The following is a 14,357-nucleotide window of genomic DNA, read 5'->3' as shown; positions in this document are numbered from 1 at the left end:
GAGTATCTTCACTGCCCTTAAAACCCTCTGTGCTTCCACCTATTTATCCTTCCTACTCCCTAACCCTGACAATCACTGATCTTTTTATTGTCTCCATAGTTTTGCCTTTACCAGAATGTCATATATTTGGAATCATACAGTATGTAACCTTTTCAGACTGGCTTCTTTCATTTGGCAATATGCTTTTAAGGTTCCTCCATGTCCTTTCAGGGCTTCCTAGGTGGCACTAGTGGTAAAGAACTCACCTGCCAATGCAGGAGACGTGGGTTCAATCCCTGGTTGGGAAGATCCCCTGTAGAAGGGCATGGCAATCCACTCCAGTGTTCTTGCGTGGAGAATTCCATGGACAGAGGAGCCTGTTGGGCTACATTCCATAGCGTCGCAAAGAGTCAGACACAACTAAAGTGACCTAGCACGCTTACATGTCTTTTCATGGCTTGATGGTTCTTTGTTTCTTTTCTTTTTTTTAATGTTGAATACTATTCCATTGTCTGGATGTACCATACCTTATATTATCCACTCACCAACTGAAGGACACCTTTGTTGCTGCTCATTAAATTTTAGCTAGGGATTTTCTTCTCTTTCAAGAATGATTCTAAAAATCAACTTTTGCCATTCAGCAAAAATCAAACTTCTCCATGCAGCCATCAGTTATCTTCCTAGTCTCCCTTAAACTTCATGTCCAGAATACTTTTTCTAATCTTTTTTTTTGTAATTTTATAAAATACATGTAACACAAAATTTACCATGTTAGCAATTATTAAGAATAGTTACAGTTGTTGTTCAGTCACTCAGATGTATCTGACTCTTTGTGACCCCATGGACTGCAGCACCCCAGCTGCAGCACTTCCCACACACTCTCCCAGAGTTTGCTCAAACTCATGTCAATTATGTTGATGATGCAACCCAACATCTCATCCTCTCTTGCCCCCTTCTCCTCCTGCCCTCAATCTTTACGAGCATCAGGATCTTTTTCAGTGAGTTAACTCTTTGCATCAGGTGGCCAAAGTATTGGAGTTTCAGTTTCAGCATCAATCCTTGCAATGAATATTCAGGATTGATTTCCTTTATAATTGACTGGTTTGATCTCCTTGTTATCCAAGGGACTCTCAAGAGTCTTCTCCAACACCACAGTTCAAAAGCATCAATTCTTCAGCACTCAACCTTCTTTATGGTCCAGCTTTCACATCCATGCATGACTACTGGAAAAACCATAGCTTTGACTATACAGAACTTTGTCAACAAAGTGATGTCTTCTGCTTCTTAATATGCTGTCTAGGTTTGTCATAGCTTTTCTTCCAAGGAGCAAGCATCTTTAACTATGTTCATATTGTTGTGCAACTGACTTCCAGAGCTCTTTTACCTTGTAAAACTGAGCCTCTATACCCATTAAACAAATACCCCTCATTTTCCTCCTGCCTCCAGCACCTGGAAACCGTCATCCTACTTTCTGTCTCTGAATTGACTACTCTGGGAACCTCATATTAGTGGAATCATACAGTATTTGTCTTTTTGTGACTGGCTTATTTCACTTACTGTAATGTCTTTGAGGTTCATCCAAATTGCAGCATGTGTTAGAATTTTCTTTCTTTTTAAGGCTGAATGATATTCTATTGTATGCATATACCAAATTTTGTTTATCCATTAATCTGTTAATGGACACTTGAGTTGTTTTCACCTTTTGGCTAGTTTTGAATACTGCTGCCACGAAAGTGGGTGTATAAATATGACTTCAAGACGCTGCTTTTAATTTTTTTGGATATATACCCAGAAGCAGGATTCCTGGATCATATGGTAGTTCTTAAGAAAGGTTTTTTGAAGAACTGCCACACTGCTTTCCCTAGTAACTGCATCATTTTACATTTCCACTAATAAGGGTTCTAATTTCATCACATCCTAGCCAACCCTTGCTATTTCCTATTTTTTTTTCTGATGGTGTGGGTACTATTTCATTGTGGTTTTGATTTGTATTTCCCTGTGGTTTTGATTTGATGATCAGTGACGCTGAACATTTTGCCTCTTTCTATAACTCATGCCATCTTCCCTTTAACCATGTTGCACAATAGAGCAGTGCTCCCCACACAGTTTATACCCAGTTTTTGCTCACTCATGTGAGTGAGTGAGTGAGTGAAAGCCACTCAGTCATGTCTGACTCTAGGGCCCCGTGGACTGTAGTCCATGGAATTCTCCAGGCTAGAATCCTGGAGTGGGTAGCCTTTCCCTTCTCCAGGGGATCTTCCCAACCCAAGGATCAAACCCAGGTCTCCCGCATTGCAGGTGGATTCTTTACCAGCTGAGCCACAAGGGAAGCCCTCATTCATGTGACTATAGGCCAAATAAGATATATGGATCTTCCCTCCATTTCAGATTGCAAATACCTGGAGGAGGAAGACTGTGGTTTTCTTATTTTCCCCAGTGACTTAGGAAAGTCTGCATTTAGGGCCTGAGGGTGTGATGATTTCTCAGTGAACCACACATGGTGGGATGTGAGGTCTAGAAAACACGGCTGACACCAGGGTTGAGGAGTATTTAGCTCCCAACAAGAATTAGCCTGGCATCCCCAGCTTCTCTCAGAGCTCACTCCCATTGTGTTCTGCACCCCTCCTCCCCAGATACAAGCCTCGGGAAAAGCTGAAGGTGAACTTTGGCACTCCTGAGTTCCTGGCCCCAGAAGTAGTCAATTATGAGTTTGTCTCGTTCCCGACGGACATGTGGAGTGTGGGAGTCATCACCTACATGCTGTGAGTGCCCAGGGGCCTCGTTTCCCACTGGGGATGGAGGTCATTTGTCTTAGTTTGGGTATCCTTAGAAGCAGCAAAAATTTGAGTGCAAGGAGTTTACTGGGGAGATGTCCCCAAGAGAAACACCAAGGAGTGGGGAAGTGAAATGGGGAAGGAAGGGAACTAGCAAACTGTGTGTTGTGGAGTCAGTAACCACTGTGGGTAACTGCAGTTTATCGTGTGAGGAACATGGGACCCACTGTGGGACCTGCTGAGAGCTAGTTCAGCTGAGGGGGGAGGGAGTCGGAGTATTTATACACTGGCTCTAATCAGTTGTTGCTAGTGGGCTGGTCCCAGAGATATTAATTCCCTGAAACCTCTGGGTTGATAAATCTGCTTCCGCTAGAGAGAGCGCCCTCTGGTGAGGAAATTAAGGTGCTGCGGTCCAGGTGGGGCTGGAGCGCACTGAGGCGGTGAGGCGAGCGGCCGACAGCGCGGGGCTCAGCTCGCGCGTCTGCTAGCCTTGTCCCTCTGCTCCCCGTTTTCTCTGGGCTGAGGAAGTAGAGGTAGGGTGGGCAGAGAGGCGAGCCGACCACAGACTAAACATTCTCCTCTCTCTCCAGTTCGCTCAGCCGTTTCCTCAGGGGCACAACAAAATCAAGCTTTGCCCCCAGGCTTATTATTACGGTTTAACTGTTTCCGGTACTTTGTGTGTGCGCTGCACCGGGGGGAATATTGAGGCCCAAGGCCAGCCAGTGAGGTTGTCCTGTCTCTTTGCCCTCCTCTAGATGAGCCTAGTAAAGCCAGTTTTCCTTTGGCCTCTGAGACCTGGGTAGTCTCTGAGACATGCCAAGCTATTTTAAAATTCAGTCAAATGTACATGACAGATGGGCATGTTGGGTTGGGTCCCAATTTACTCAGGGTAAGAGGGAATGTTGGAGAAGGAAATGGCAGCCCATTCCAGTATTCTTGCCTGGGAAATCCCATGGATGGAGGAACCTGGTGGGCTACAGCCCATGGAGTCGCAAAGAGTTGGACACAACTGAGCGACTAAACAACAACAAGAGGGAATGTAGTGAGCATAATAAGGGAGTTTTTCCAACACCCTTCCTGCCATCAATTTCCCAGTCCTTCCACTTCCTCTACTGAGTGCTGTGGATTTCTCCTATGGAGAGGCAAACAGGGGTGCTTTTCTTTTGAACCTTCTTGATTCTGGTTAGTTCTGCTGACCTTGTAAGAGTCTTCTCTGTCTTGTCAATGTGTGTTGGCAGGCGTGGATTCCACATACTGACGGTCCTTTCTCTCCTCTGTAGACTCAGTGGTTTGTCCCCATTTCTAGGAGAAACAGACGCAGAGACCATGAATTTCATTGTGAACTGTAACTGGGATTTTGATGCTGATACCTTTGAAGGGCTGTCAGAGGAGGCCAAGGACTTTGTCTCTCGGTTGCTGGTCAAAGAGAAGAGGTACCCTTTATTGCTTATCACCCATGATCCATTCTGATGGTGACCATCCATCTGGATGCTGTGGAAATCAGGCTGTACTGGGCACGGCTGCTGAAGTGAATGGTCCTTTTGTCCTATAGACCAGTTCTGTCCAGGATTTCTTAGTCTGCTACTTCTTTGGGAAAAAAAGATAACAGGGAAAGAGACAAAGGAAATCAATTAAGAAACAAGTGACTAGGATCATAAAATCTAGACAGAATTTTAGAAAGGACCATATTTACAAATTAGGCCTATTTCAAAGTTATCACTTTTGATAGGCAAAAAAGTTGAGATATGCAGTTGTTATTCCCCAGAATAAAAGACATAAAACATTATTTCTTAGAGATGAAGACCTACTTACTTTTCGGTAGGTTTATCAAGGTCATGGGTTGGACCACTGAGTTTTCCAATACTCAGACATACGGGAATAACTACAAGTGCTAAGGCGCAAGATCCGGGCTCTGAGGTAGCTCTCATTCCCTGGCCATGACTGTTTTGTTTCTTCCTGACTGTGAAAAGTCATGTGTGATGAAAAATATTTCTATTCAGAAGAACAAGTTGACATTATTCTCTGTGAAGTTCTTTTACTTCTTGAGAGCAATTCCAGGCTCACCTGTCCCCCCTTCTGTTCTGCCTCAATTCCCCAGCTCTACTCTGGGAGATGGTAATTAATCACTGGGAAATACATCTTCCATAGAGGGCTGGGAACATTTTGCTGATGATATTCTTGCACTTTTAAGGATGAGAATTTTAGGTAGGAGGATTTTTTTTTTTTAAGTATGTGGCATGAATCTGCCCAAATGATTAATCTCTTCCACTGACTCAGCTTCCTACCAATTGAACAGATTTTGGACAGCCAGAAAAGGCAGCCCCAGCTAAAAGTCTCACCTGCTGTTTGATTTCACAGTTGCAGAATGAGTGCCACACAGTGCCTGAAACATGAGTGGCTGAATAATTTGCCTGCTAAAGCTTCAAAATCGAAAGTTCATCTCAAATCCCAACTATTGCTGCAGAAATACATGGCTCAGAGGAAATGGAAGGTATCTATTTTTCTTTTAGTAAACACAGTGTTTGTTTTCTTTAAATGTCCTGTGAAAGAAATGTACTAAGTTTTTTACTTACATTTTGATTCTAAATAGATTATTTAGGGAGAAAAAAGCCTCATGTCAAAACCTATTACCTTGAGTAAAAAAATGCCTCAGACCAAAAATGACTGGCATAAAACTAGCATTTAATTCATACTTATGTGAACACTTGAAATGACAGCGTGAAGTTTGAACATATGTTCCCAGTGACCATTGCAGTGAAGTGATCAGAACTAACTGCCTGTAGTTTGAGGCTGATTCCTCCACATTTCAGAAAGAGGGCCTAGGAAAGCCCAGAAGTGAAAGTGTTAGCCACTCAGTTTTCTCCGACAATTTGTGACCCCATGGACTGTAGTCCACCAGGGTCCTCTGTCCATAGAATCCTCCAGGCAAGAATACTGGAGTGGGTAGCCATTCCCTTCTCCAGGGGATCTTCCCAACCCAGGTACTCAACTTGAGTCTCCTGCATTGCAGGCAGATTCTTTACCATTTGAGCCACCAGGGAAGCCCTGTTAGGCTTTAAAAGCTTTATAATGTTGTTTACGACAGAACTGTTTGGAACCATGGTTGTAAAATGTATCTTAAAAACAATTGTCCCTCAGAGAAGTGACTTTCCAATATTTTGATGTTGGCTTAGATCCTCAATAAAGTCAGCATACAAGTATATGTATACTCACACATGTGTGAGACAAAAATACTGTGACTTTTACTCCACAGAGTATGATGAGCTCTGATATTTTCTACTCTATGATATTTCGTTTCATTAAAAATTTTCCAATCATGCTCCATGAATTTGATTTCATGACTCACTGGTGGGTTGTGCATTACAATGTAAAAAATACCATTCTAGAGTGCTCCATTTTTCACATGAGAAGGGCAGGAGAACATATTTTCTCGCTTCAGACTTGCTCCAGACATGCCCCCGAAAGTCATGTGACTGTTTTACTATAGTTTTGCTAGAATCTTCTTTTCCCCTTTAGTTATCAATTTTAAACAAACTCAAGTGGCTAAACTTAAGCTAGTCCTTTTATTGTTTCTTCTTAAAGTAATTGGTCTAACAATGTGCTTCCCTCCTCTTTTTTCCTCTCCCCTGCTTAAGAAACACTTCTATGTGGTGACTGCTGCCAACAGGTTAAGGAAATTTCCAACTTGTCCCTAATCCTCAATTCTGCTGCACCCATGTGCCTCGAAATGACTGGGACTGATGGTGAAATCATAACTGAAGATTCCTAATAATCTGGCTTTCTACTTATTTTGTTTCAAGAAGGTTATGACTGTTGCCTTCCTTGTGGATGAAAAGTGGCTGTAAGAAAGTGACCTAAGAATTTTTTCTGCCTTGTAAGATCACTGAGTTGAAATGCTGTGGTTACTTTTCAAGTGTACCTACTTTTGGTGATAAGTATAGGCATGCTTTAAGTAGTAGGTAGGAAAGCTCCTATTTTGCTAATGTCAACTTTAAAGTCAGCTTACTTTGATTAAAGAACCCAGTGGACTGTCACACAGGGCATGTTAGTCAGTGTTACCTCCTCCAGTTCAAAGAATTCCTAGCGTTTTGATTTACTCAAAAGTGAGCTGACATTTTGTACTACATTTGTTGCTCTAGTGTGAAGCAATGTAGATTTAGGGCAGAGATCCTCAAGCTTGTTTTAGCTTGTACTCCCTTTCAAGAATCAAAACATGCATACCTCTACCCTCTCCTAATTCTGCCGTGTCCTGACACGGGCAGCCTCCATCCTAACCTGTCTTTCTGTTATGAATCTATGGTCTAGTAAGTCTGAGAACTGATAGGTAATATGTGAAAAGAGATATGTAATATGTGAAAAGAGAATGCAATGGTGTTCAGCGTTCTGAGAGAAACAGAAATGATGCACTGTGAGAAATCAAATGAAAACTGCTCTCCTCCTGCTTTATGGGGATAGAACCATCACTTAACTAACTTCATGAAATGAGTAACAAGGAATGCTTTATTATTCAAAAGTAAATATTCCTTTTAATTTCCTCACTGCTAACTTGATTTTCATGGTATTCCCATGACCTTCTTGGGTAAGCAGTTTTTACTTTTAGTTTTTAATTAGCCGTGCAACAGTTTCACATTTTTTGTCCCATAATACTTTTATTTATTTATTTATTTTTAAGTAGAAGACATGGGTGTGGGGAGAGGGGCAAAAGATGGAGAGATTAATCCTCCCGATGCATTTCTTTGGTTATAATGTTCCTCTGGAACACGCCTATTGGGAAGCTAAGATTTTCAATACTGGCACACCTCGGCCTGCTCCAAGCTGACTGGCTAGTGGATGAATATCAGAAGAGATGGCTGCTGGAAATCTCTCTTTCATGGGCCAGTAACAGTGACTTAGTAAAATGCTTTAAGGTGTTTTGAAAGCAGCCTCAGAAGGAGCTAGAGGATATCTATAGTTCTATCTATAGTATGGTTATTCTTCCCCTCCATAGACTTCACGTTGGTGGGGAATGCTATGAATCTTCTCCCCAGAAAAATGGAGTCTCCCCAGTTAGTTATTCTAATCTAGAACACCACTGCCTAACAGAAATATATGAGTCAAATACATAATTTTAAAATGTGTGATAGATTCTCTTTTAAAAAAATCTGGTAAAATTAATTTCAACAATTTATTTAGCATAATATATTAAACATTTCAATATATAATCATTATAAAAATTATTGATAAGCTATTTTATGTTCTTTTTTTCATACTAAGTCTCCAAAATCTGGTGTGTATTTTATACTTAAAACACATGTCAGTTTGGATTCTAGGTTTTTAATCAGACATAATTTGTATTTAAATTTCATAAAATTTACTGTGGAAAAATATACTCACATACTCAAGGTATTCAAAGCATCTTAAATATTTTCTAGTATTTTTACATTTAATAAAAATTAGGAATTAAGAATTCAGTTTTACAGTTTCATTAACCACATTTTAAGTGCATTTAGCTACATATGGTTTGTGGCTTCTATATGACAGGACAGATCCAGGGAAAATCTGATAGTTATCAAATTTTAATTTTCCCTTGTATGCTATAATTCTCTACCTAAAGAAACAACTTTTCTCCAAAGTCCCTTTGAGGGATTTGTTTAGGCCAGACCCACACAAGTGAGAGTTACTGCAGAAGTTAGCCTCCCTTATTTGAAATGTGAGGGAGCTTTTATGCAGCTTTAATTTTCTGGATATATTATTAAAAATTTTCTGGATATTTTTAGTTCTCTGCTATGTACTTAACTAAAAATTTTTTTAGACTGACGCTTTGCTGGTATTAACTATTTCTAATTAAAAACTGCTGAGAGATCCAATACAAAATAAAATTTTTAAAAAAGAAAGAAAACTGCTTGGCAGAGGAAATCTGACATGTAGTCAGGACCCACATTTTATCTATCAGATTTGGTGGGGGTGTGGGCAAAACAAGATTTTTCACTCTTGATGAATATGTATCCAATCCAAATAAAAGTCATGCCCACACTTTCACCCAGCGATTCCATTTCTAGAAATTTATCCCTCAGCAATATTTGAACAAGTGGGCAGAGGCGTATGCAAAATGACATTTACTGTAGCAAAATGGCCCAATGAAAACAACCTGCATGTGATTATCAGTATGAGTTTAAATTTGCCACATACGTATAGGAGGTTGCCTTATAGCTGTTAAAAATAGATCTTGATGTACTGATTTTTATTATGAAAAAATTATGGAACATATATATGGTGTTATCCTATTTGTGAAGACATGTTTATATATGTGTTAAATTTTTCTAGGTTATGCAAGAAACTTAACAGTGGAACGTGGAAATTGGGTGATGGGGAGAGAGGGAATTCTACTTTTCACGTTATTTCTGAATCATTTGAATTTTTTTAACAATGAGCATGTATTGCTTTTATAATTAAAAATTAGCCACCTCTTGTCAAGTGTGGACCTGTCTTGACCCTGATTTGAGCAAATAAAGATATTTCAGAGACATTTAGGGAAATTTAATTCTAAATTGTATATTTGATGATAGAATTTCTATTTGTATTAATATTGTGAGGTATGATAACAGTAATGTGTTTATAATGTGGATTAAATGACTTCAGGAAAAAGGGAGGCATAGTGAAGCAAGTGCGGCAAAATCTTAACTGTTGGGTTTGAGTAGTCAGTGTGGGCTATCAGTGTATTTTCCTCTAGTAAAGGGATATATATTTGTTGTATACGTTTGAAAACTTTAATGATAAAACATTTTTTAATCAGTTAAATAAGCCAAGAGGAGCTGTTAAAGAAATGAGCTTCCAAAAATCTTTACAACAGCACTGGAATATATGAACCCAGTAAGTAGACAGCTTCCATTGCTGGGGAATGAATATGTTGAAAAATTGTAAAGGAGTTCAGCTCTAGGAGAGCATTTGGACAAGACTATGTTAAGGCAATTCCCCTACCCCACAACTATTAGGTTGGTACAAACGTAATTGCTGTTTCAGATCATGAATTTTAAATCGTTTTAACTAGGCTCAAACATATCTTTATTAATCACAGTAGGAACCATTACAAGCAGCACATTTTTGCCAACAAGAAATGTTTGTTTATTCCTGTAGCATAAAAGTCTATGCTTCGGGATTTGACAAACTCTTGGAAAGCATTTTCTGCCTCCTGATGGTTGTGGAAGTGTTTTCCCTGCAAAAAATTGTTGAGATGCTTGAAGTAGTGGAAGATAGTTGGCAAGAGGCCAGGTAAATATGGCAGATGAGGCAAAACTTCGTAGCCCAATTTGTTCAATTTTTTTTAGTTAATTTATTTATTATTGAAGGATAATCACTTTACAGAATTTTGTTGTTTACTGTCAAACCTCAACATGAATCAGTCATAGGTATACATATATCCCCTCCCTTTTGAACCTCCATCCCATCTCCCTGCCCATTCCACCCCTCTAGGGTGGTACAGAGCCCCTGTTTGAGTTTCCTTAGCCATACAGCAAATTCCCGTTGGCTATCTATTTTACATATGGTAATGTAAGTTTCCATGTTACTCTTTTCATACATCTCACTCTCTCCTCCCCTCTCCCCATGGCCATAAGTCTATTCTCTATGTCCATTTCTCCATTGTTGCCCTGTAAATAAATTCTTCAGTACCATTTTTCTAGATTCCGTATATATGAGTTAGAATATGATATTTATCTTTCTGCCTTACTTCACTCTGTATAATAGGTTCTAGGTTCATCCAGCTTATCAGAACTGACTCAAATGTGTTCCTTTTTATGGCTGAGTAATATTCCATTGTGTATATGTACCACAACTTCTTTATCCATTCATCTGTTGATGGACATATAGGTTGCTTCCATGTTCTAGCTATTGTAAATAGTGCTGCAATGAACAATGGGGTACATGTGTCTTTTTCAATCTTGGTTTCCTCAGGGTATATGCCTAGGAGTTGGATTGCTGGGTCATGTGGTGGTTTTATTCCTAGATTTTTAAGGAATCTCCATACCATCTTCCATAGTGGCTGTATCAACTTACATTCCCACCAATAGTGCAAGAGCGCTCCCTTTTCTCCACACCCTGTCCAGCATTTATGTTTGTAGACATTTTGATGATTGCCATTCTACCGGTGTGAGGTGATAACTCATTGTGGTTTTGATTTGCATTCTCTAATAATGAGTGATGTTGAATATCTTTTCATGTGTTTGTTAGCCATCTGTATGTTTTTGGAGAAATGTCTGTTTAGGTCTTTTTCCCACTTTTTGATTGGCTGGTTTGTTTTTCTGACATTGAGTTGTATGAGCTGCTTGTATATTTTGGAAATTAATCCTTTGTCAGTTGTTTCATTTGCTATTATTTTCTCCAATTCTGAGTGTTGTCTTTTCATCTTGCTTATAGTTTCCTTTGCTGTGCAAAAGCTTTTAAGTTTAATCAGGTCCCACTTGTTTACTTTTATTTTTATTTCCATTACTCTAGCAGGTGGGTCATAGAGGATCTTGCTTTGATTTATGTCATCCAGAGTTCTGCCTATGTTTTCCTCTAAGAGTTTCATAGTTTCTGGTCTTACATTTAGGTCTTTAATTCATTTTGAGTTTATCTTTGTGTATGGTGTTAGGAAGTGTTCTAATTTCATTCTTTTACATGTAGCTGTCCAGTTTTCCCAGCATCATTTATGAAGAGGCTGTCTTTGCCCCATTGTATATTCTTGCCTCCTTCATCAAAAATAAGGTACCCATACATGCATGGGTTTATTCCTGGGCTTTCTATCTTGTCCTATTGGTCTATATTTTTGTTTTTGTGCCAGTACCATACTGTGTTGATGACGGTAGCTTTGTAGTATAATCTGAAGTCAGGAAGGTTTATTCCTCCAGCTCCATTCTTCTTTTCCAAGACTCTTTGGCTATTTGGGGTCTTTTTGTGTTTCCATATGAATTGTGAAATTTTTTGTTCTAGTTCTGTGAAAAATGCCATTGGTAATTTGATAGGGATAGCATTGAATCTGTAGATTGCATTTGGTAGTATAGTCATTTTCACAATATTGATTCTTCCTACCCATGAACGTGGAATATCTCTCCATCTGTTTATGTCATCTTTGATTTCTTTCATTAGTGTCTTATAATTTTCTGTGTACAGTTCTTTCATCTCCTTAGGTAAGTTTATTCCTAGATATTTAATTCTTTTTGTTGCAATGATGAATGGGATTGATTCCTTAATTTCTCTTTCTGATTTTTCATTTTTCTACTTCATTGTAGAAATGCAAGTGATTTCTGTGTATTGATTTTGTATCCTGCAACATTGCTAAATTCACTGATTAGCTCTAGTAATTTTCTGATACAATCTTTAGGGTTTTCTATGTACAGTATCATGTCATCTGCAAACAGTGAGGGCTTTACTTCTTCTTTTCCAATCTGGATTCCTTTTATTTCTTTTTCTTCTCTGATTGCTGTAGCTAGGACTTCCAGAACTATAGTGGTGAAAGTGGTTGAATAATACTGATGAAAGTGGACGTCCTTGTCTTGTTCCTGATCTTAGGGGGAATGCTTTAAGTTTTTCACCATTGAGAATAATGTTTGCTGTAGGCTTATCATATATGGCCTTTACTATGTTGAAGTAGGTTCCTCCTATGCCCTTTTTTTCTGAAGAGTTTTAATCATAAATGGGTGTTGGGAATTTTATCAAAGGCTTTTTCTGCATCTATTATCATATGATTTTTATCTTTCAATTTGTTAATATGGTGTATCACATTGATTGATTTATATATATTGAAGAATCCTTGTATTCCTGGAATAAACCCAACTTGATCATGGTGTATGAACTTTTAGATGTGTTGCTGAATTCTGTTTGCTAACATTTTGTTGAGGATTTTTGCATCTATGTTCATCAGTGATACTGGCCTGTATTTTCTTTCTTTCTTTCTTTCTTTTTTTTTTTTTTTTTTTGTGGTGTCTTTGTCTGGTTTTGGTATCAGGGTGATGATGGCCTTGTAGAATGAGTTTGGAAGTGTCCTTCCTCTGCAACTTTTTGAAAGAATTTTAGAAAGATAGGCATTAGCTCTTCTCTAAATGTTTGATAGAATTCTCCTGTGAAGTTATCTGGTCTTGGGCTTTTGTTTTTTAGGAGACTTTGGATCACAGCTTCAATTTTAGTGCTTGTAATTGGGTTGTTCATAATTTCTATTTCTTTCTGGTTCGGTCTTGAAAGATTGAACTTTTCTAAGAATCTGTCTATTTCTTCCAGGTTATCTATTTCATTGCCATATAGTTGTTCATAATAGTCCTTTATAATCCTTTGTATTTCTGCATTGTCTATTGTAACCTCTCCTTTTTCATTTCTAATTTTGTTGATTTGATTCTTCTCTTTTTTTTCTTGATGAGTCTGGCTAAAAGTTTGTCAATTTTGTTTATTTTCTCAAAGAACCAGCTTTTAGTTTTATTAATCTTTAGTATGGTTTCTTTCATTTCTTTTTCACTTATTTCTGCTTGGATCTTTATGATTTCTTTCCCTCTACTAATTTTGGGGGGATTTTGTTCTTCTTTTTCCAGTTGTTTTAGGTGTAAATTTAGGGTGTCTATTAGATGTTTTTCTTGTTTCTTGAGGTAGGATTGTATAGATGTAAAATTCCCTCTTAGAACTGCTTTTGCTGCATCCCATAGGTTTTGAGTTGTTGTGTTTTCATTGTCATTTGTTTCTAGAATTTTTTTAATTTCCCTTTTGATTTCTTCAACAACCTGTTGGTTATTTAGAAACATGTTGTTTAATCTCCAGGTATTTGTGTTTCTTACAGTTTTTTTCTTGTAATTGATATCTAGTCTCATAGCATTGTGGTCAGAGAAGATGCTTGATATGATTTCAGTTTTCTTAAATTTACTGAAGTTTGATTTGTGACCCAAGATGTGGTCTATCCTGGAGAATGTTCCATGTGCACTTGAGAAGAAGGTGTACTCTTGTGCATTTGTATGGAATGTCCTGAAGATATCAATGAGGTCTAGCTCATCTAATGTATCATTTAAGACGTGTGTTTCCTTATTAATTTTCTGTTTTTATGATCTGCCCATTGGTGTCAGTGGGGTGTTAAAGTCTTCTACTCTTACTGTGTTACTGTCAATTTCTCATTTTATGTCTGTTAGTGTTTGTCTTATATTTTGAGGTGCTTCTATGGTGGGTGCATAGATATTTACAATTGTTATGACTTCCTCTTGATCCCTTGATCATTATGTAGTGTCCTTCCTTATCTCTTGTAATCTTTATTTTAAGGTCTATTTTGTCTGATATGAGGATTGCTCCTCCAGCTTTCTTTTGCTTCCCATTTGCATGGAATATATTTTTCCACCCTCTCACTTTCAGCCTATATGTGTCTTTAGGTCTGAAGTGGGTTTCTTGTAGACAGCATATATAAATGGGTCTTGTTTTTGTATCCATTCATCCAATCTATGTCTTTTGGCTGGAGCATTTAATCCATTTACATTTAAAGTAATTATTGATATATGTGTTCCTATTGCCATTTTCTTAATTGTTTGGGGTTGCTTTTGTAGATCTTTTTTCTTCTCTTGTATTTCTTGACTATATAAGTCCCTTTAACATTTGTTGTAAAGCTGGTTTGGTTTGAATTCT

The 14,357-nt window shown here is 38.3% G+C and overlaps 1 protein-coding gene across 1 annotated transcript in view; it reads left to right on the top strand.

Annotated features, from left to right (window-relative positions):
* The window catches only part of MYLK3 (myosin light chain kinase 3), a 51,266-nt gene extending 41,126 nt beyond the window's left edge, over window positions 1-10,140 (top strand). The window contains exons 10-13 of the mRNA XM_061138439.1: window positions 2,613-2,741; window positions 4,034-4,186; window positions 5,112-5,244; window positions 6,389-10,140. Of these exons, the coding sequence (XP_060994422.1) occupies window positions 2,613-2,741; window positions 4,034-4,186; window positions 5,112-5,244; window positions 6,389-6,448 (475 nt within the window). The 3' untranslated portion in view covers window positions 6,449-10,140. The remainder of the gene's footprint in view (window positions 1-2,612; window positions 2,742-4,033; window positions 4,187-5,111; window positions 5,245-6,388) is intronic.
* The last annotated feature ends 4,217 nt before the right edge of the window (window positions 10,141-14,357 follow it).

Source organism: Dama dama, chromosome 4, assembly GCF_033118175.1.
Source record: "Dama dama isolate Ldn47 chromosome 4, ASM3311817v1, whole genome shotgun sequence".
Classification (NCBI taxonomy): domain Eukaryota; kingdom Metazoa; phylum Chordata; class Mammalia; order Artiodactyla; family Cervidae; genus Dama; species Dama dama.
This window is presented reverse-complemented; position numbering and strand designations above follow the sequence as displayed.